We start from the raw sequence: 20,924 nt of genomic DNA, 5'->3' as shown, positions 1-20,924 counted from the left end.
ATACAAAAACCATAGTCCATATCATTTTAATGAGATCTATCATATTTGTGAAATATGAAATATTATTATGATACAGTGCGTTAACAAGACGGGGAAAACATGAAGATGAAGACCGACCAATGCTGTATACTGTTTCTTTTATATTACATTTGCTTCTAACTTTTACTATTTAATAGATCCATGAATTCTAATTTATTATATTATCTTATTAGACTGATATCCATCCCCTTAGAATTTAACTGTAGATGGTTCGCTATAAATCAGGTTTAACCTGACACACGACACAAAGCATAGACCTACATAGACATCATTTCACAAGGTTGATTGAATCTAAAATATTTAGGTGTAGTCTTTATAGTTCAATGACCGGAAAGTAAATATATTATACATGTTCCGGACCATATGAGTATTTGGACCATACGCGTATGGTCATGACCATATGGGTATATACTCATATGGTCCGACCATACGCGTATGGTCGGACCGTACGCGTATGATCGGGGTAGTTAACAGGTACATTAATTATGCTTACCTCTTTATATAACCCTTCTAGTTGTCACGTCATTAAAAGACAATACCAAAGGTCATTATTTCATTAAAAATTAGTATTAACAAGATTAACAAATTAAATAAGCAGTTTCACACAGTAAACTTTATCAATAGTCAAAACTATAGTAAACACATTTTTTTTCCATTACCGATATGTTATTACGAGTGAATGGCAAAATGTCGACCTGGGAAGATAACTTCCAAAAATATATTAATGAACTGTTGCACAAGAAGTCAACTGTTTTATTATAACCTGACGTATAAATGGACAGGATAAAGAGTGTAATAAATTGCTTACTTTAAAACTTTATATAATTATCATTAGCAGTGCAATATTTATAATTTTTTATACTTATCATATATAACTTAGACGTGTTTTGTAAAAAAAAAAAAAATGACGTCACAAGGACTCTAGTTTATTTTTAAAATTTTTTGGTCATGTAACGATATTGGAGATCTAGAGCTTTTTCACCGTAGACACATCGGAATGGCCAAGGACCCAAGAAAAGCTATGGTACCGTGTGGACGTAAATATCACCCTACGCATCCATGTAAGAGGACCAATAGCGATGAAAACAAACTTTTGAATCAATATTTAATGTTATTTGAATTGTAAATAATACAATTGCATGTAGCAATCATTGTTATTTTATAAAATTTTCTCATGCATATTATTGAAAAATATACCTATATGGTCCAAATACTCATATGGTCCGGCCCGTTTAAAACCAAACGAGTATATACTCATATGGTCCGACCATACGCGTACGGTCGGACCATACGCGTATGGACGGACCATATGAGTATACGCATATGGTCATGACCATACGCGTATGGTCCAAATACTCATATGGTCCGGAACATACACACATCTTCTTCTCACAGTGAGGGCAAAATCCAACAAACGTTTAGTGAGGTATTTAACAAAAGGTTTGATATACACTTAATGCTAAAAATAAAAAGGCAAAACCAACAGCAGCTGCATAATTTAAGTCATTATTAAACAATGAAAAAAATAGCACAAAGATTCGGCTACATACTTGGTAGATTGGTACAAACACATACATTTTTTAAAAGCTGAACTTTCTCACCAATTGTACAGCCATTTACATATATGCTGAAATGAACAATATTTAGTTAATTATGATGATGATTACCAGTGACATATAACAACTATACACCTTTACGAGCCCTGCTTTCAACAATTCCGACACGATGAGCTGGTCACATGGTACAAGTACCCCAAGAAAATCAGGACACATTGTTTTTATTGCAAGCAGACTAGTTTGGCGTATTACTCCTAAATGCAGTGTATTGAACGGAAATGCAGCTGCTTCCAATTTTAAGGTCGTTGTATTGACCGGGTCGGGATCGAATCTACTTGCCCATGCACTCCTCCGTCACTCCAGGTGAGACAATGAGACCACAGAGGCTTTCAATTAGAAAACACAATCGCTATCGACTCTAGTAGAAGCAGATTTGACTCCAAGTTCGCATATTCCTGACATTATTCTTGTTATTTGTATTGGCGTAAATTCATTTCTACATATATTTGGAAATCTTTGTCAAAGCAGAACAACTTATATGCTACGTTCTCATGAAAACGTGTCATATCTAAAATAACCTAAGAATTTCTGGACATAATTATGATGTGTGTGCTAGTTTGACACATTTTTTGTTGGTCTTTTTTCTACACAGTAGCGATAGATGACATTAAAACTGGAACTTAGTGTTAATTTTTACGCGAAGGTTTACCGATTGAATATCACGTGTAAATTGGAAGTTAGTGAAATATTAAAAGTGCATCTCCTTTGCAGTCTCTGACGTCAATGAGACAACAACGTGATGATCTAAAAGACCAACAGACCTTTAGAGGTCAACTGATTGTTTTCAACATTTACAAAGGTATCACATAAGTATGTCAACTTCTCCATCGCCACTCTTACAATTCAAAAGAAACTATCTGCCATGTATATATTAGAATTTCTTTAAATAATAACCAAGACAACCCCAGAGTCAGTTTAAGACTATTTAGTATGTCATTTTACCGTTTGTTTTACATTTTTGCCTTGAAAACTAAAAAGATTAGGGGACACTTTAAAATGCAAAAAAACCCGATCACAATGAAAAGTACTACAAATTAGCTAAACACGGTCAGCTCAAATATATAACAGATAGATAGACACTTTAAATCACAAATTTTGACGATATAGTTAGAAGGAAGCCGATAAAAGTGCCAGTATTCATAAGTATTGCGCCAATACCGTGTATTCAACCAGTCCACACTAATAAACAGCTGTTCTTTAAAATAATAACAGTTAAGTTCTATAAAATTTATATCCATAGACTAGATAGGTAAATACTTTTCCGAAAAAGGCTACAAATTGTTTTATCATATTTTACATGAGGGACGAAAGATACCAAAGGGACAGCCACACTCGTAAATCTAAAATAAATTGACAACACCATGGCTAAATATGAAAAAGACAAACAGACGAACAATAGTACTGCATGACACAACATAGAAAACTAAAGAATAAACAACACGAACCCCACCAACAACTAGGGGTGATCTCAGGTGCTCCGGAAGGGTAAGCAGATCCTGCTCCACATGTGGCACCCGTCGTGTTGCTTATGTGATAACAAATCCGGTAAATAGTCTAATTCGGTAGGTCACATTCATGAAAGGGAAGGGAATTGTAGTTACGACGTAAGGTACATATTCGATATCATTTCTGAAACGGTTTCCATAACGGTCAACCAACTCTTGATGACCGTTAAAATTTACTAAGGGATGATTTCAACTTCACCATTTGGAATCTTGGTTTAATAGCTTTCTTGTGAGCAGCAACCCTCTATCAAGAAAATCATGATAGGAAATGCAAGCACGGGAATATTGTTTCAATTGGGAGATATATACCCCGTATGCAGGTGCTGCTAGAATGTTGCTTCTTAAAAATGGAAATTTCACAATTGGAAAGCTGAAAACATCTCTTTTGTCGTATTTTTGTTTACAACCGACCCTGATTGTCAATTTCTAGATGTAAGTCAAGATATGAGGCCGAATTAACTGTAGCTGTAGTATCCTTTATCTCTAGTTCGATGGGATAGATGCGTTCCACATAGTCACCAAATTATTTAGTGAAAGAACATCATCTATATAGCGTAAAGTAGAGATAAAGGATATTGCTAACTTATCTTTCTTCATGCATGTCAGACGTAACAGACTATACACATAATAACTTTAGCAGGAGTGTGTTCTTTAAAACAGTGGTATATCCACGAAAATTCGAATGAATGATACGCTTCGTATATAATACTGAATATGCGTTCCTGAAGTGTTCATTATGGTCAGATTTAAGAAAATGTTAAGTCATCAAAATCTTAAGGTTTTAAAATATAAAATTATATGAAATTTCGTTTGAGTAACTTATGCTCACAAATGTACATAGACCATATCAAAACCGAATTTTTGCAGCAATCCCACCACAATTAAAAATGCAACGGTCTATCTATGTACGGTTCGTGTTTATTTGCCAGAAGTCAAATGTCTCGCTAGATGTCCAATGTCGGATTTCGTCGCTTTTTGCATATAAACTGTTATTTGCGACTTTATTTATTGAAAAATTTAGATGTATTGCATGCTATAAAGGGCTTTTCCATAATTGTACATTACCTGTACAAAACAGCTTCATACTTTTTGATAATTTGCATAGTCAAAACAACTTCGTTTTTAAAGAAATGAAATGTCTGGCAAGTTTTCCACTGGACGATTTACATACATTTTCAACGTTGTCGATTCGGGACGCTATTTATGATGGATCATCTGTATATATATATTTCCTCGGATAATTTTTTTTTTTGATAGTCAGATACTCAACAAGACCACAAAGTATTAAAAAAAATCGATGACTGGAGTTGTTCGTTTGAGGTTCTTAAGTTGTAAAAAAGTTCTGTATTACGAGATGATAAAAAAAATCATCTTTTTCAAATTTGGAAAGCGATCAACTGCTATTGTTTTATTTCTCTGCAATAAGATTCATATGTATAGAACTTGAAAGCGAAAATTGGGCCTGAAGTCAGGCTTTATACCTCTCCATATACAAAGCTTGTAAACATATAAATGAATACAACTAACCTTTTTTTTCTGACAATCGTTTCATTACTTAATCTAATTGTTCCGTCATTAAAGAAAGCCTATACAGTTAATTTTATAAGCGAGACCCGTTTAACTTCCGACAAATCAAAGCAAAATACATATCTTCTTTTTTTACGGATCTAAATGGGGAAACATTGCATTGTATGGTTTCTGGTAGAGAGTTGTATCATCGGCATTCATTTATATACAGATGATCCGCCATATAACACAAATCTCTGCATTAAAGGCTGTGGATTTTCTATAAAAATCTTGATTTATTTGCCACAAAGTCCTCTTTTTCTATCAAATGCAATGCAACAGTTAAAAATAATGCTTTACATCAAGTTTCCCCTTGGAATATGTACTAAATGACCTATCTCTATTATTCATTATATCTTTAGTTTTGATACAATTGAGGTTTGAAAAATTCGTACTAAAATGGCTACAGAAGGGTACATAAACCTAACAGCAAAAGTAGGCGCGACAATGGGTTCCGCGTAACCCTTACGATTTTTTCTTTAAAAAATTACCACTGACGTAGAACATTTCAATCTATTTGTTCCTTAATTTTCGTTTCTGCCCTTCCAGTATGTGTCTAAAGAAAAAAATCCAAAAAATGGGTAATAAATGCATCGAAAAGAGATAATCGAGTGCACCTTTTTGTGTTAGGGCGTGTTTGAGTTGAATATTTTGTCTTCAAAGCGTATAAAGCATGAGTATTTGATACATCATCTCGCTTCAGATTCTATAATATTTATGTTTCAAGGCTACAGGTTGAATTTATTACATCGAAAATTCACAGTACTTAAAGATGAAATATATGGGTCAAGTAATATACCTTTTTAATGAATCACAAAAGTAGGTGTGTTCGAATAGCAAATTTTTACTAAAAGTATGTGACGACGGACTTTTAAGTTGGATGTTGAAAATGCATATCTTTGAAAAAACTTTTTTAAAATGATTATGAATTTTCGAAAACTTCACCTGACAACCGATCAGAACACTTTTAAGTTAACTGAATGCATACAAGTACATTAACGGCTGCTCATTAGCTAGAAGATATATTTGTTCTTTTATATACATGTACAACTGGCATATAAATATCGAAATGGTGCTATGTGAATAAAATCTGTTTTCAAGAGCTAAATTGGCAGCGCGTCATCCCTACAATGGCTTCCATTTTTACGATTGTACAAGTGAACTGGCGTATTGGGGAGATAATTTTGACGAAGTAGAATCCTAACTGTTGGGGAAATAAGTGGGTACAGGACGTTTGCGCTTTTTTACCTGTAAAACGATAGGACATTTGCGCTTCAAATACTATGAACATTTGCGCTTTTAATTTTGATTCATCTGTTTTAAATTGACCAGACATTTGCGCTTTTTCCTTATAATCGTCTACCAGCAAATAAACATAACTTATACATGTACAATGTATTTATCAATTGATTATAGTAAGACAAATGGTCCAGAATCCTTCCATGTCCACTATAATGGACAGTTCTACTCAACTCATCCAATTTATTTTTTAAATATATATTTGAAGAGTATCATTTAACGGCAGTCGGTAAATTACATTAAGATTCGTTCCTATGATGAGCAGGCACCTCAGTCAAGAATTGAGAAAGAGACACTTTATTATGTATTTGAAATGGTGGCGCAAAACCAGTCCGAGCATATAACAAGGGCTAAATGTTTCCACTCTTGGGACATCAGATATCATGCGAAAACTGACCTGTGATGATTATACGTGATTTAATGTCTTTAAAATGTTTAGTTTTAGCTCTATATAAACTTTAAATATACGTCAAAGTGCTATGACATGCATGTGCTATGAAATTTGCTATGAAGTGATTTTGAAACGTATAACCATAAAGGAAAATATGACTTAAACTCTGCCATGTTTAATCTGCCAGTCCCAAGTCCGGATAAAAGAGGATGAATAGTCATAAAAAAACAAAATATTGCAAAAGCGCAAATGTCCATTTTTAAAAAGCGCAAATGTCCTATGATTTGAAGCGCAAGTGTCCAAATAAAAAAGCGCAAATGTCCTATGACAAAGCGCAAACGTCCCGTGATAATATAAGTTTTATTATTATGTTGTTATGTTAAATACTCACTTATAACTGGGAACAGTACAGGGGCGGATGCAGGAATTTTCGAAAGGGGGGTGCTAACCCAAGGCAAAGGGGGGTGCAAAACATATGTCCCGATACAAATGCATTGATCAGCAACAAAGGGGGGGGGGTGCGCACCCCCGGAACCCCCCTCTGGATCCGCCACTGCAGTATAATAAGATAGCTATGTCTGTCAGACAGTGTTCACCTGACCTCGATGTCATGTTATGGATCAGTGATCAATGTTCGTTTATGTTATAAACTTCGTATCTGAGATACTTTAATAAATAAATAAAATATATTTGATGTATGGTGTACATGTCCGACTTCCATTTGACATTGACTTCATTGTAATGGTTTATTGGACTCTGTTCAGTGTATGAGGTTTGGTCTATTTCTTAGTTACTGTTACCTTATTGGCCAATATATTTTGTGTCTAAATTTGTACATATCTGTCTTACAGGTTTCATAAGACATTGATTTGTTTCATGGTTTATTGGCTGTAATAATACTAATTTTTATACGATCGCAATTTTTTTTGGGGGAAAAAGGGGGGGGTCGTATTTATTAAGCTATGATGTCGTCGTCGTCCGAAGACACATTTGATTTCCAAACAATAACTTTCGTTTAAGTGAATGGATCTCTAACAAATTTTGTTACAAGGTTCAATACCACATAAGGAAGATTATTATAGATTATTACATGGCATTTTTATATGGCCCTGGTATCAGCCCTAGACTCCCATATCAAGCCAGAGGGCTTTAGCCCTCTGGCTTGATATGGGTCGTGGGCTGATACCACGGACCATATGGAAAATGACATGTAATAATCTATTTATCACATATTTTCAAGCAAGAGAAGAAAAAAAAATAGCATACACCAAATTATGTTTGATATTTCATCACAAATTCAAAAAGACATTTAACGAAAAAAATTAAAAATATGTATCACCATGATCACTGAGAGTTAAAAAAAAAAGTACGTATCACAGTTGGTAAGCAACGTTTTGTGAAAAGATTCAGAAATAATTAACAATAAATATATTAATTATAAGAATTCCAAATATTAAACGACTTCTTTAATGATAAAAATGCTTTATAGGAAGAATACTATATCGCTACTCATTCCAGTGTGGCGTCATATATTTTCTAAATTCTTTATGACGTCAAAATTAAACGGGAACTTTTGTGATTTTCACTATTGATTTTTACTTTTTTCTACTACCGCGGATTCGTAAATTTCTAAATTTCTTTTCATTGTGTTTTCATTTTTTGTATGAATTTAGTCATCGTCATTTGATCTGTGAAAAACTCTCCTGGTCTTTTTGCTGCTTCGGTTGACAACTTATTTGCAAATAAATTTTGATTGACAGGTTACTAGAAGTTAAACTCGGGGGCTTGATATGGATTTCGAGGGCTGATATCGATATCGGCCCCGAGGGCTGATAACCAACCTTGACTTTTGGCTATTATTGGCCATGCAAAAACGTACATATCAGTATAAAATATGTGATAATGATTGATATTGGGGATTGTGGTAGCTTAGGAATAAGGAACCAAAATCAAGCATTATTGTAGTTTCCTGGTAATAACTTGTGTTAAGGTGTATGGATATCTCCGACATTGTACAACAGATTGTCTTATCACAAAGGGAAAGCTGGGATTGAGTTGGGGGGTAATTGCCCCAAACATGCAGAGTTAGAGACAAAAGGGGGCCAAAAACAAGCATTTTTATAGTTTCCAGACAATAACTTGTGTTTAAGTGTAGGGGTCTCTCTAAATTGTACTAAAATGTTCCATACTACAAGGTGTTTTGGGGTTCAGGAGATTTTATTTTCCTATTATTTTTTATTAAGTTTTTTTTTATTGTTTTCTTCAAAATGTTCTGGAAAATGTTTCAAGAAGAAATCTTTAAATGCACAGTATTGAGAATAGATTTTTAAGATCTTTGACCACATTTGTTTTGTGTCAGAAGCATACATTTTGTAATGATATTCTGACCGTATTAAGCTTGCAGATTATGTTCAAATGTGCCCAACTGTTCATGGTTGACATCTGCTGTCGTATCAGACTGCGCTAAGCAAAACATTTTATTCCGAGTTTTTTTTCAGTTTATCAGATCACAAAAGCAATAGTTTATCAGATAACATAAGCAATTTGTCGATTATATTTTAAATAAGTGCAATTTATAATTATATGGTGTGAAAGTCTGTCTTTCAGTGTTCATATGACATCGACCTCATTTTCGTGGTTCTTTCGAATTCGTCTGTTTTCTAGGTACTTTAAGCATAAGAACCACTTTGAATTGGATAATTGTACGTGTGAGGTGTACATGACTACATGTCGGTCTGGTTTGGTTCATTTGACCTTGACCTCATTCTCCACTGATAAATGTTATTAAAGTTTATGTGATACTTGTACAAATGTAGTTCATATTTGATTGCTATGAATTGGAGATATATAGTGTTTTATTCAGCTCAATCTAGACTGTTTTCATTGTGATAAAACTCCACCATACATAGTCTGAAATAGTTATGACCCCGGATATGACATATACGTGTAGTGTTTTGTACTTCCCAAATTTGTCTTTCAAACAATATTTTTTCCACAGAAAATGCCAATTTTTGAGAAAATATCCAAACTCTGAGACCTTTATTCATCCCTGTTTTATGTGCTTTTGGGCATGCTCAGTCGACTGAACTACTCAATGCACTATATTTTGTGTATATGAAAAGTAGTGATGATAAAATGCTTAGCTGAGCACAGCCTGATACGACCGCAGAGGTTGAACCCTGAATTGTTGTGGCAAATTTAAACACAATATACCATTATACAATCCCAAAAATGTTTTGGGCGGTCGTTACACTCAGCCAAATAAAAACTGGAAAATTATATACTCATCATTATGAGTGACACTAGTAATTGAATAAAAAGGATAAAAGGCCAAATAAAAAACCAAGTTGTAGGCATTGAGGACTAAAATTCCTAAAGGTTTTTCCCAAATACATCTTTAGTTATATATTCCTTGAACGAAATTTCCCAGTAAATGTATTGTAAAGCAACATGATATTCCCACTAGCATGACTAGCTTGTATAATTGTAAATACAATTTATCTGACAACCTCACGCAGCTTTGCAGCTTTATACATCCGCAGATGTCGAACCCTAAACAATGGGGCAAGTATGAACACAGCATTCAAGCGTGATACAGCTCTGAATTTGGATTGAGAACAAATTTTTGACATAAAATGAGTTTAATGACACAAAACAAATGTCAAGATCTTACAAATCTATTGCCCAATATTGTGCAATTAAAGACTTTTCTTCAAACTTTTCAAAAATTTGGAATTTGAGAAATTTGAAGAAGAAAATTTAAAAACTACAACCACCCCCTTTTTTTTGCAATAAGTCCAAAACCTGACATTCCTTTATTCATAATTTACAAGTGTATAGATTGAAAAAAACAATTAATTTCCCCGTAGGCGAAAATGATTATTTTGGCCTATGATATAATGCAGAATGCACGAAGTCTCTACTAATAAAGAATTACCGGTGCACATATCAAGCAATCAGAATTGCATTTAGCCATACTCTTAATTCTGAATACCATGTTATGCTCATAAAATGGCTATGCCAATACAATCCAATGGTATATCTGAACATACCCGACATTGTATGTTAAATATTTTTGAATTACCTCCCCTACACTATTTTTAAATTGTCTCAATTGTCCTTTGACCAGAAAAAAACTAGTTTTTCCCCCTTTTTTTGCCCCTAATTCAAAATTTTGAGCCATAACCTCTCAGAGTCCATATTTACCATCCCATCATGGTATGGAAACTTGTGGAATAATTTCAGAGAGATTCATACACTTAAACACAATTTATTTTTTGAAAACTGCAAAAATGCTCATTTTGGGCCCCCTTTTTGGCCCCCAATTACTTAACTATTGGGACCATAACCCCCAAATTCAATCCTAACCTTCCTTTGATGGTATTTAACCTTCTGGTAAAAATTTACAGAGATCCATTCACTAAAACTAAACTAAAGGAAACTAAATGTGTTTTCAGACACAGACAACGACACAATGATAGCATTATACCAAAAACTTAGATTGTTTATCAATCTTTGCTATCATGGCTATTCAATTAAAAGTATAATTGCACAAATATATCCAAAGCTCATTGAGAATATTCACAATTTAATTTCCAAGCAATAACCCGACAATTATGTGATTCAAAAAGAAGAAAATCAAAATTGTATCTCTGACACAAAATTTTATTACCATCATTCAATTTAATTATTCTTAATAAACATTAAACATATATTAATGCATCAACCAGTGACTTTCACACATAATCCTTTAATATAAAGAGTATGTTTTTTGGACAATTTTTTGATTGAAGTAGTAGTCATCTCCAATTCAGTTTCAGCTAAACAAAAAAAATCTTTTATCATTCATATTTTTCTCCCAGCTCTTTAATTTCATTGATACATTTTGGATGATCAAAATTTCATTTCAAACACACACTTCCAGCAGAATCTAGAAAACCATTTCTAAATTTCATTCACTGCAACACTAAACATGTAAAAAAAAAAGTGCATACAATAAAATACATTCATATATACCATACAATTGACACTAATTAAATAATCATACATTGTAATTTCATTGGATTTAATATCTTTTAAAGTCTTTCACATTTCAGTCTGAATTTCCAGGAAAAGGTGATGGGTCACGGGGTTCCTGTTTGATAGTCATTGGACGACATGTTCTCATTAAGTTCAAAGCATCAGCATCGGTCACTGTATTTAGTGGAACATTTGTTTGTGCTGATGTAAAAATACTTGGAGGAAATCCCAAGAAAGGTGAATACGTTTGTCCAGTTGTCATTGCTAATGATAATGCAGACTGTTCAGATTTCACTGGCTGTTGTGCCATACTTAAAAGTTGAAGCGGAAATGGAAACGATGGCATCTGGGCAGTGCTCATTTGAGAACTTGATGTAGTAGGCAAGTTCTGACCAATTGATGATCCTAAAACGGAACTAATACATGATTGTATATGTGCCTCGTGTTCCTGGGATAGAGGAACTGATTGTTTGTTTGATTCCACTTGCTGAGGTGTTAACTGGGAATTAGAATTACTACTTGACGGTCCATTAGATAAGGGTGTGTTTGACTTTCTCATTCCATGATCTTTTTTGGGAGATAACCCTGAAAATGACTGAATATCAACAGGATCTTTACCCATATTAGACTCCTTTAGAAATTTTTTAGCTGGAAAACCTCTTGCACGTTGGTTTTGGAACCAGATTGTTATACGCTCTAATGGAGCTTCTAGTTTATCTGCAAGGAGAGCTCGTGTTGATAGACTAGGATTATTATCTTCCTCAAACACTCTACATAGCACTAATAATTGAAACACAGAAAACTTCTCTCTCTTTGTCAATACAGTATCACCACTAATTCTAGTTCCTTTCTTGTAATCTGAAAAAGTAAAAATAAAATGCAACACCTGTATTTTTCTGTGAGTAGAATCGTTCCATTTTGAAATCAAAACTTGTTTGCAAAAACTAACCATGCAGTCAGGAGCCTGTAATTCAGTATTTCTCTTGTTAATGTATTACATATTTGTTTTCCATTTCTTTTTTGTACATAAATTAGGCTGTTCTCGTTAGAATTGTTTTACATTTGTCCTTTTGGGGCCTTTTATGGCGAACTATGTGGTGTGGGCTTTGCTCATTGCTGAAGGCTTTACAGAGACCTATAGTTGTTATTTTCTGTGTCATTTGGTCTCTTGTGGAGAGTTGTCTCATTGGCAATCATACATGTACCACATATTTTTTTATATACATGTAAAACACATTTTTATATGAATATTAAATTTCAAGATAAATTAAATTGATGTTAAAATCTGTTATTCTTAGTTGACATACAACTTTAACACATGTTGACTGTAAATGCATATGTATGATTAAGGTATGTCTGAAATTGCACAATGTGATTTTACAAACAATTATAAAAGGTAGATTATATTCAGATAAACAATTTGTATGGAATTTACTTATGTTTGTTCAGTTCCTCTATGTATTGCTACTCCTATATATAACATGGATAAGGGGAAAAGTTATGCCTTTTTTCACTGCTATGGAATTATGTAAAGATAAAAGTATTCTGTAGTGTCACAGTTACCACTGATCCAGAATTAAACAACAGTATCTCAATGGACTGATGGAAATACAATTACCTTTTGACTTGTGTAATAAATCCATTGTGGCTTTTTGTTCCTCTGGGCTATCCAACCAACGTCTCATCCTAATGTAAGGTATCCTTCCCCTCGGGCTGATCTCTGACCAAAGTTTATTCTTTCCTTTATCTAACAAGAAACTGAGATTGCCTTGACTTGTGTTTTCCATGATATGTGTACAGGCAAACCTTTGTGAAATACCAAACTTTTCCAAAGCTTCTTTAAAGTCTTTTACAGTCTGTTTGACATCAATGTGAGACTGAAAAGGAAATTGTTTATGACATTATTAAATCCATGATTTTACCACTGAATATACATGTAATGACAGCGGGTTCAACGACCTTGAATCACTTTCAGAGTCTTGCTGTAACACCACTGTCTGGGGTTAGCTGGGGGGGTTAGCGCTCACAAACATATTAAACCCTGCCACATTCTGTATGAGCTTGTCCCAAGACAGGAGCCTGTAGTTCAGTTGTTGTCCTTGGTTCATGTCTAAATTATTTTGGTATAAATGAAGCCGTTTGTTTTCTCAATTGAATTGTTTTATATTTTTCATGTTGGGGTCTTTCGTAGCCGACTATATGGAATGGATTTTTCTCATTGTTGAAAAGGGTGCACGGAGTATACTTGTTTACATCCACTTTAATTGATCTTTGGTGGATAGTTGTCTCATTAGCAATCATACCCCGTCTTCTTATTTTTATATACTCCATCTAGGACTAAGGACTAAACATAGAAGACATTTGTTGCTTGTCGGAAGATCTTATTCCATCTAAGTTGATATTTTTGACATGCACAGGTACATTTGTAGTTTCATAGGTTTTTAAAAATACCTTTTCACCTATATATTATCTATATGGGAGGGAAAAAATAATAAAAGTTAAGTACAATATTGAAGTATCTGATATTATTAAACTAAACACAAGTAGCACTTTTATTGAAGAACAAATAGGAAAGTCACATTGGAGGGAAAAAATTATGAAACAGGAAAAATATAAATTAAGTCCTTGAATATGCTTACATAATTTATGGCTTTTCCATTCTTGCCCTTTGGTATATAAGGAGGAAAAGTTTGTGCCATCTTGAGAGCTTCATCATGATGGTCAGTCAAACTATTATCATCTTTTTCACATGGTTCCATTTTAACATCATCCTCATCAACAATGTTCATTTCCTCCACTGTACTCTCCTGTTAATACAATTTATTGAAAAGATTACCAGTGAGTTTTCATACATACATGTATTTATATTATATACTAGTATATCATAAAAATATATTTGACTGTATAGCTTTAGTAATATATTAATGTGTGTGCAGGGGCGTAGCTACCTAAGGCTCGACTAGGCACGTGCCTATACATAAATTTGCCGATTACACCCCCTTTGGAAAAAAAATTAAAGCAATTGTCTTCGTGTGTTAGGTTCTTAGATAAGAAAAGTAATATCAATCAGCATACAAGAAGAATTAATTGGTTTAAAGCATGCCAAAAGTGTAAAAGGTGTTGCCATTTCTAGTACGATCGTTGACTTTCTTGAACATGTAAACCTTGATATATAAGGGATCTCCGTGCCCAGTGTTATGACATCACCGCGAATATGTCTGGCAAGTATAATGATGTGCAGGCAAAAATACTAGAGCAATCATCGGAAGCTTCCTACATCCACTGCAAGGCACACCAACTAAATATTGCACTCGTTCATAGTAGTAAGGAACTTTGTGTTAGAAACATAATGTACATGTCGACTGTACAGGAAATTGCATTCAAATATTTGATTATTCGGCTAAAAGCTTGACTGCTTTTACTGAAGAACTGTCAGAAAATGAAAACGTTCAAGAACAAGTGTCAACTAGATAGTCGAACAAAGTTGAGAAACTTGTTTGTCAACAATTATTTGATTTGACTTTGATATTTTTTTGATAAATTTTGTTTACAAAGTTAATTTTTAACAATAGTTCAAGAGAAATACAAAAATATTTTTGTAGAAATAAGCGTTTTTTATTCAAAGAAAATAGTCAGAAAACATGAATTGTGACTTTTTGTCCTGTGACTTTTTGTCCATGATTTTTTGTCTGTGACTTTTTGTTCTGTGACTTTCTGTCCTACATTCAGATCGACAATGGGAGACGAGCGACTTTCAAATCTATCTCTTCTTCGTATCCACTGACACCTCACTATCGATGTTGATGCGAGTATAACTGATTTTATCGACAGAAAAAAACTGTCAACTTGATTTTGACTAAATTTATCATTGTCTTTGTGTATGAAACTGGATCTTAAAATTATTCATAAAAGTTCAGAAAAATTAGATTTGTTTCTCCAATTTTTGCCCAAATTTGAGTAAAAAGATTCGTTCAAAAAGTTGAAAATCTTTTCCTTTGACCCTGTGACGGGTTGCTTCCCTTAGAAAAGCTTAGTAGATACTTGGTCAGCCGTAAGCGGTTGAGCTAAGGAAGTACATCTTTAGCTCAGTCGGTTAGCGCGCTGCCTTGTAACACAGAGGTCCCGGGTTCGAGTCCCGGTGGAGACAAGCAATTTTGTAATGAAATTCGTGCTCTGTGGACCTCTAAAACTAGTCTGATCTACACTGGGCATATTGTAATAGAAAAAAAATCTTCAGATTTTTTATTGTACTACGTTAATTCATGTGTGAATGTAAATTATTCTGAATTCTTCGAACTTTTCTTCATGAATATTATCATGATTAAAACCAGTAAAAATGATATTTTTGTACACAAAATTATGCAACTAAAATGCTGAAAACCGTTTTCCTAAAGGGGGGCTGGACCTGATGGGGGTCTTGAGCGGCCCCCATACCCCCTGCCGATTTGTGCCTACAGTTGATTTGATACTTAGCTACGCCCCTGGTGTGTATGAAGTGACTGCGAAGCTGATTTCAGTTTACATGTACTTGCAATCTGATAAAATTCGACCCTTTATATCATATGATCCCGTTCTCACTTGGGCAATGTATCAACATATCATAACGGGAGCATTTTAAGGATCTTATTTAAATTAGATTGATTAAGTTGGGATTTCATCAATCACATGTGTTACTGTATAAACATAATAAATAGATTACATATGTTTTGTTTTTAATACTCATTTGCATTGACTTATAAATGTACATAATTGACTATGAGCAAAAATATGTAAAAAAAATACACATATCTAAAGGCATTTGGTAGGACAATTGAAAATGTAATATGGAACTCAATGAACATTTTTAGATACATGTACTCTATTCCTGTGTATCTGATACAAATTTAATTAATAACACCTGTACTGTACATTCATGCATTTGACATGTAGAACAGTACATGTACATGTCTTTAGAGGAATGTACATAACAAGTTATTTGTTTACTAAAGACATGAATTTTATGCTCTTTTCTTATATTTATGATCTACAGGTGTACACACAGATGTACAAATGTATTAAAAATATATAAGTTACCTGAATAAATTAACATCCAAGTACACATACATAGATCTGTGGCTCTTGTTTCACAAAAAAAGGTTTGAATTTGATCACAAGTAACATACAGTATTGAAATGTTAGACAAATATACTTTTTCAACAAGATTTTGAATATTTTTTTTAACCTGTATCTTTGACCAGAATAGAAGTAAATGCAGTGACAGAAAATTGTAAACCATTCCAATCTATTAAAGTAAGGAATAGATATTATTGATTGAAGAACAAATGAAGTATTTGAAACTTTGAACCTCCTCTCAATGAGTGTGGTCTCTGGTCATTTACTGGCACATATTTTTTATGGACATTTTTATGTTGTTCAATATTCTCCATCTTGCCATGGCACAATTAATTGTATTGCCAGGAGAATATAAAGTGTGTGTGTGTGTGAAAGTGTAAATGATCAATAATAGTTTTGTGCACAATCAATATCTGCAGCCAATCTACATCTATTGTTACTGTTACATGTACAAGCACTATTGCTGTTTATATTTCTTTGAAATACTACATTATTCATCACTGAAGATTTTCACATGCGGATCTAGAAATTTTCATAAGTGGGGGGGCACTGACTGGCTAAGAGGGGGCCCGCTCCGGTCACGCCTCATTGATTCCCTTCTTAGCAACCAATTTTTTTTCCAAAAAAGGGGGAGGGGGCAGGCTCTGATTTTTTTCAGAATCAGTTCTGTATCACATTAATACACATGTACATATATACACAGAGTAATAAAAGGTAGAAATCTGTTGCATTTTTTTAAACACAACATTTCAGTGTTCTATTTTTGGACATAACAGTCAGGTTCGATACTTGTAAATATACATTTATATGTATTTTGGCAGTAATAAGGACACTGTGGATGGGAAATTGTTTAGCCAAAAACTAAATGCATATTGTAAAATATAAAATTTGGTCTGACAAGAAGTTATGAACGAACTTTTGCAAATTTGTTGTATAAAAATAAATACTCAAGAACTAGATGCAAGTTTTAATTGGTATCCTACATTTACATGTACAATGTACATGTATATGATTTTTTTCTAGCTTGTAACTCAAGTTTTTTGGTGAAATTTGAGTGTTCCCCCTCCGTCCTCCCCTTGATGAAGGTTATGATTATTATTATTATTATTGATATGCCGTCCATAAATCTGAATATTAATATAAGTCATGTAAGTCTTTACACCAAATATAGTACAAAACAATTATTATGAATTTCTGTTGGGATTAGTTTCTTGTTCCTTACTACATGCATAAATAATGTGATATTGTAACTAGTTTGGTGGATGATTTATTGTTCATGTAATAAATAGCTGTTAGTATGAAAATGTCTACAATATAGATATATTATATACCATGTATACTTGATAGAAATCATATCCACATAAACCTCATTTTTTTTGTTCTGATTATAAAGAACAGAGACACACATTTTGTACATTTATATGTATAAATGCATGTTTGAATTTTGCATCATGAATTTATAATACATTTTATTGCATAGCAAAAGCAATATAATATTTCCCACAGAAAGTAATGAACAGTTAGCGTGCAATAAGTCTTCAAAATTCATGACGTCATCAATGACAAAATCTTGGTTTAAATCAATTTTTACTTACAAATAATATGTTGCTATACAATAAACATGATAAAAGGGTTACAGCATGAATATTGGGGAATATTGTCCCTCGTAGAACATATATATATAGCACTCGTTTAAAGCTCGTGCAATATAAAATTCTACTCTGCACAATATTCCCTAATATTCATGCAATAACCCTATAGTACGACAAGAATTAGAATAATATCACTTCTATTCCTTGTTTATATACATGTATATATGTGTAAGGAATAAAAAAAAATAAAAATGACAAGAAGTGATATTATTCAACTTCTTGTGACGTTGTATTATTAGTTTGTGATGCAAAATTCAAACATGCACTAAAACATCCAAATAAATACTGACACCTGAATATTCTAACAACCAACAGCTAAATATATTAAATACAGTCTTCGCGACGAACTGTTAAACCTTCAGGCCCGGAGCTAAATTTTTAGTTAGATTCTGTTGGCCTGTAGGTATGATTTTTACAGGCCTGAGAGCAATTTTACAAGCCTGGGCTGCCACTCAGCGTGAAGACTGAATTATATATTTACTTTGTATTGTCAAAAATCTTGGAGGTGATATTCTAGTTATGTATATTTGTACATGTACAAATTTATTTATTCTTCAAGGGATTGTACTGTGGTTGAATTATGGTATTTATAACTAAAACAAATGTAGGCTGTAGGGTCCAAAATGAGCCCATGGATTTATGGGGTCAATTTTGGTCATCTTTTCCTTGTATTATTGCATTGTTTGTGCCTCATTTTAGGCTAGTTTCAAATGTACTTGCTTGATAACATTGAAAACAATGGAATCCCCCCTTTTTGTGCACTTAAAACATGAATTTATACTGTAGATAGATCAGTTAGACTAACACATGAATGCCTGGATCAATAAAGAATTTATTTATTCAATTATTAAAGAAAACGAATGAACAGGACTGCTTCAATAAATTGAATAATATGATTACATTGCGGAAATCGTGTAGACACATACGTCATTCAGAAACACAAACAAAATCTTACCAGGGCAGAGCTGCTCGGTGAATTTTTCATTTCCTCGACTCTATTCTGAACTTGTTGTACCCAAGCTGCTGTTCTTTCTAAAGCTTCTAATGTGGTCGATGTGTGAGCATCCATTATATTTCTTCTTTAAACTTTGCCAGGTGTACAACCCGTTCGACGACTTCATATTTTACATTTAAATTCCATTTTCACAATGTATGGCCGTTATTTAGACAAGAAAATGATTATCTCGAAAAAGAAAATGTCTTTGTTGTGTAATTCCTCCAGGGTGATTCTCTTCAACCAATCAGAATTGTCTAATCAATCAAAATCAATCGCTAATCAACAGTGTTGTGCTGTGTATGTGTGAGCCGTGTCATGGCGTGTTGATTGATTTTAGTCACGTGACAACGTACAAAGAAAGGTTAACGTACCTCAGAGGGTGTGTACGGTGTTTTACTGATTCACGAGAAACAATTTCCGTATGGACAGAGACTTATCATACTCAAATATGTATCAGAAAATAATTGTTATTATACAGATGTCCATATAGTTTTTTTTATAATTAACGGTAAAGAGATGTTTCGGTGACCGATTAAATAGTTAATTGAAAACACGCACCTTGCAAAGTGAACGGGTTGAAAACATTTTTAGCATTGGAGGGTGGGATGCTTTTGTAATGTGGGATTAAGGGATGAACATAGAAGGTGTTTGGGATATATGAGTTAAAGAAAAAGAAAGTAATCGTAAAATATTTTAAAAAAGCGTTTGGCACCTATATGAATTGATAAGCACCAGTATACTGAACGTTAGCATGGCCGTGAATAGGTCTAAAATGTGATATTTTTTATAAACTGAGTGAAGAATGATATAGAAGATGGATACATGAAAGTTGTGTGTGTGAAGGGTATTTTGATTAAATTATTTGAATCCATATTTCATTTAGAGAATGATTTTTTTACAGAAAGGAAATCGGTAAACACCTTAAGCTTGCTTCATTGTTGAAGGCCGTACGGTGACATATAGTTGTTAATGTCTGTGTCATTTTGGTCTTTTGTGGATAGTTGTCTCATTGGCAATCATACCACATCTTCTTTTTATATCATATATATACAGCTACTGTAAATAGGAACAAGAAATGAAATAGAACACCCGGTAGATTATGTGTTTTTGTCGAAAAAGCGAGACATGGCGATCCTACATTCCGTCGTCGGCGTTGTCGGCATCGTCCGCAAATATTCACTCTGGGCATGGTTAATTTTTTTTTGAAATTTTAATAACATTCTTAAACTATCCTGGATTTCTACTAAACCTGGACAGAGGCATGTTTATGATCATAAAATGGTATCCAGAAGTAAATTTTATATAAAAAAGATAATCCTGTTTTTCCGTATTTTACGTATAAATGTACTTAGTTTTTCTGCCAGAAAACATTACATTCACTCTGTGGTTAAAGTTTTTATAATTAAAAAAAAAATCCTAATCTTTCCTTGATTTGTACCAAATTTGGACAGACGCTTGTTTATGATCAAAAGCTAGTATTAAGAAGGAAACTTTTTTTTCCAGTATTTTACTCATATATTGACTTAGTTTTCGTGCAGTTAAAATAACGTCTGGCGTTAAAACATTTATTACGGATTCATAATTTAAACTATCCTGGATTTTTATCAAACTTGAACAGGAGCTTCTTGCAATCAAAAGATTGTACCGAGAGGAATATTTTTATGATTTTTTCCCCTCATTTTTGTTGAGCCTACGATTAATAGAAAAAGTTGGCGAAACACTGTGTAC

At 33.4% G+C, this 20,924-nt stretch overlaps 2 protein-coding genes across 6 annotated transcripts in view; one reads left to right on the top strand and one right to left on the bottom strand.

The window, feature by feature from the left end:
* LOC134706302 (zinc finger CCCH domain-containing protein 13-like) overlaps window positions 1–20,924 on the top strand; it is a 68,119-nt gene that overhangs the window by 44,122 nt on the left and 3,073 nt on the right. The window lies entirely within an intron of this gene.
* Window positions 11,058–19,552, bottom strand: LOC134706301 (homeobox protein cut-like 1). Its single transcript, XM_063565114.1, has 4 exons — window positions 19,155–19,552; window positions 14,075–14,242; window positions 13,054–13,312; window positions 11,058–12,293 (listed from the first exon to the last, which is right to left on the bottom strand). Exons 1-4 carry the CDS (start codon window positions 19,266–19,268, stop codon window positions 11,509–11,511), a joined length of 1,326 nt encoding a protein of 441 aa, XP_063421184.1. The 5' UTR covers window positions 19,269–19,552; the 3' UTR covers window positions 11,058–11,508.

This window comes from Mytilus trossulus, chromosome 2, assembly GCF_036588685.1.
Source record: "Mytilus trossulus isolate FHL-02 chromosome 2, PNRI_Mtr1.1.1.hap1, whole genome shotgun sequence".
Taxonomy (NCBI): domain Eukaryota; kingdom Metazoa; phylum Mollusca; class Bivalvia; order Mytilida; family Mytilidae; genus Mytilus; species Mytilus trossulus.
Note: the sequence above shows the minus strand (reverse complement) of the source record. Positions and strands in the feature narration are given on the sequence as shown.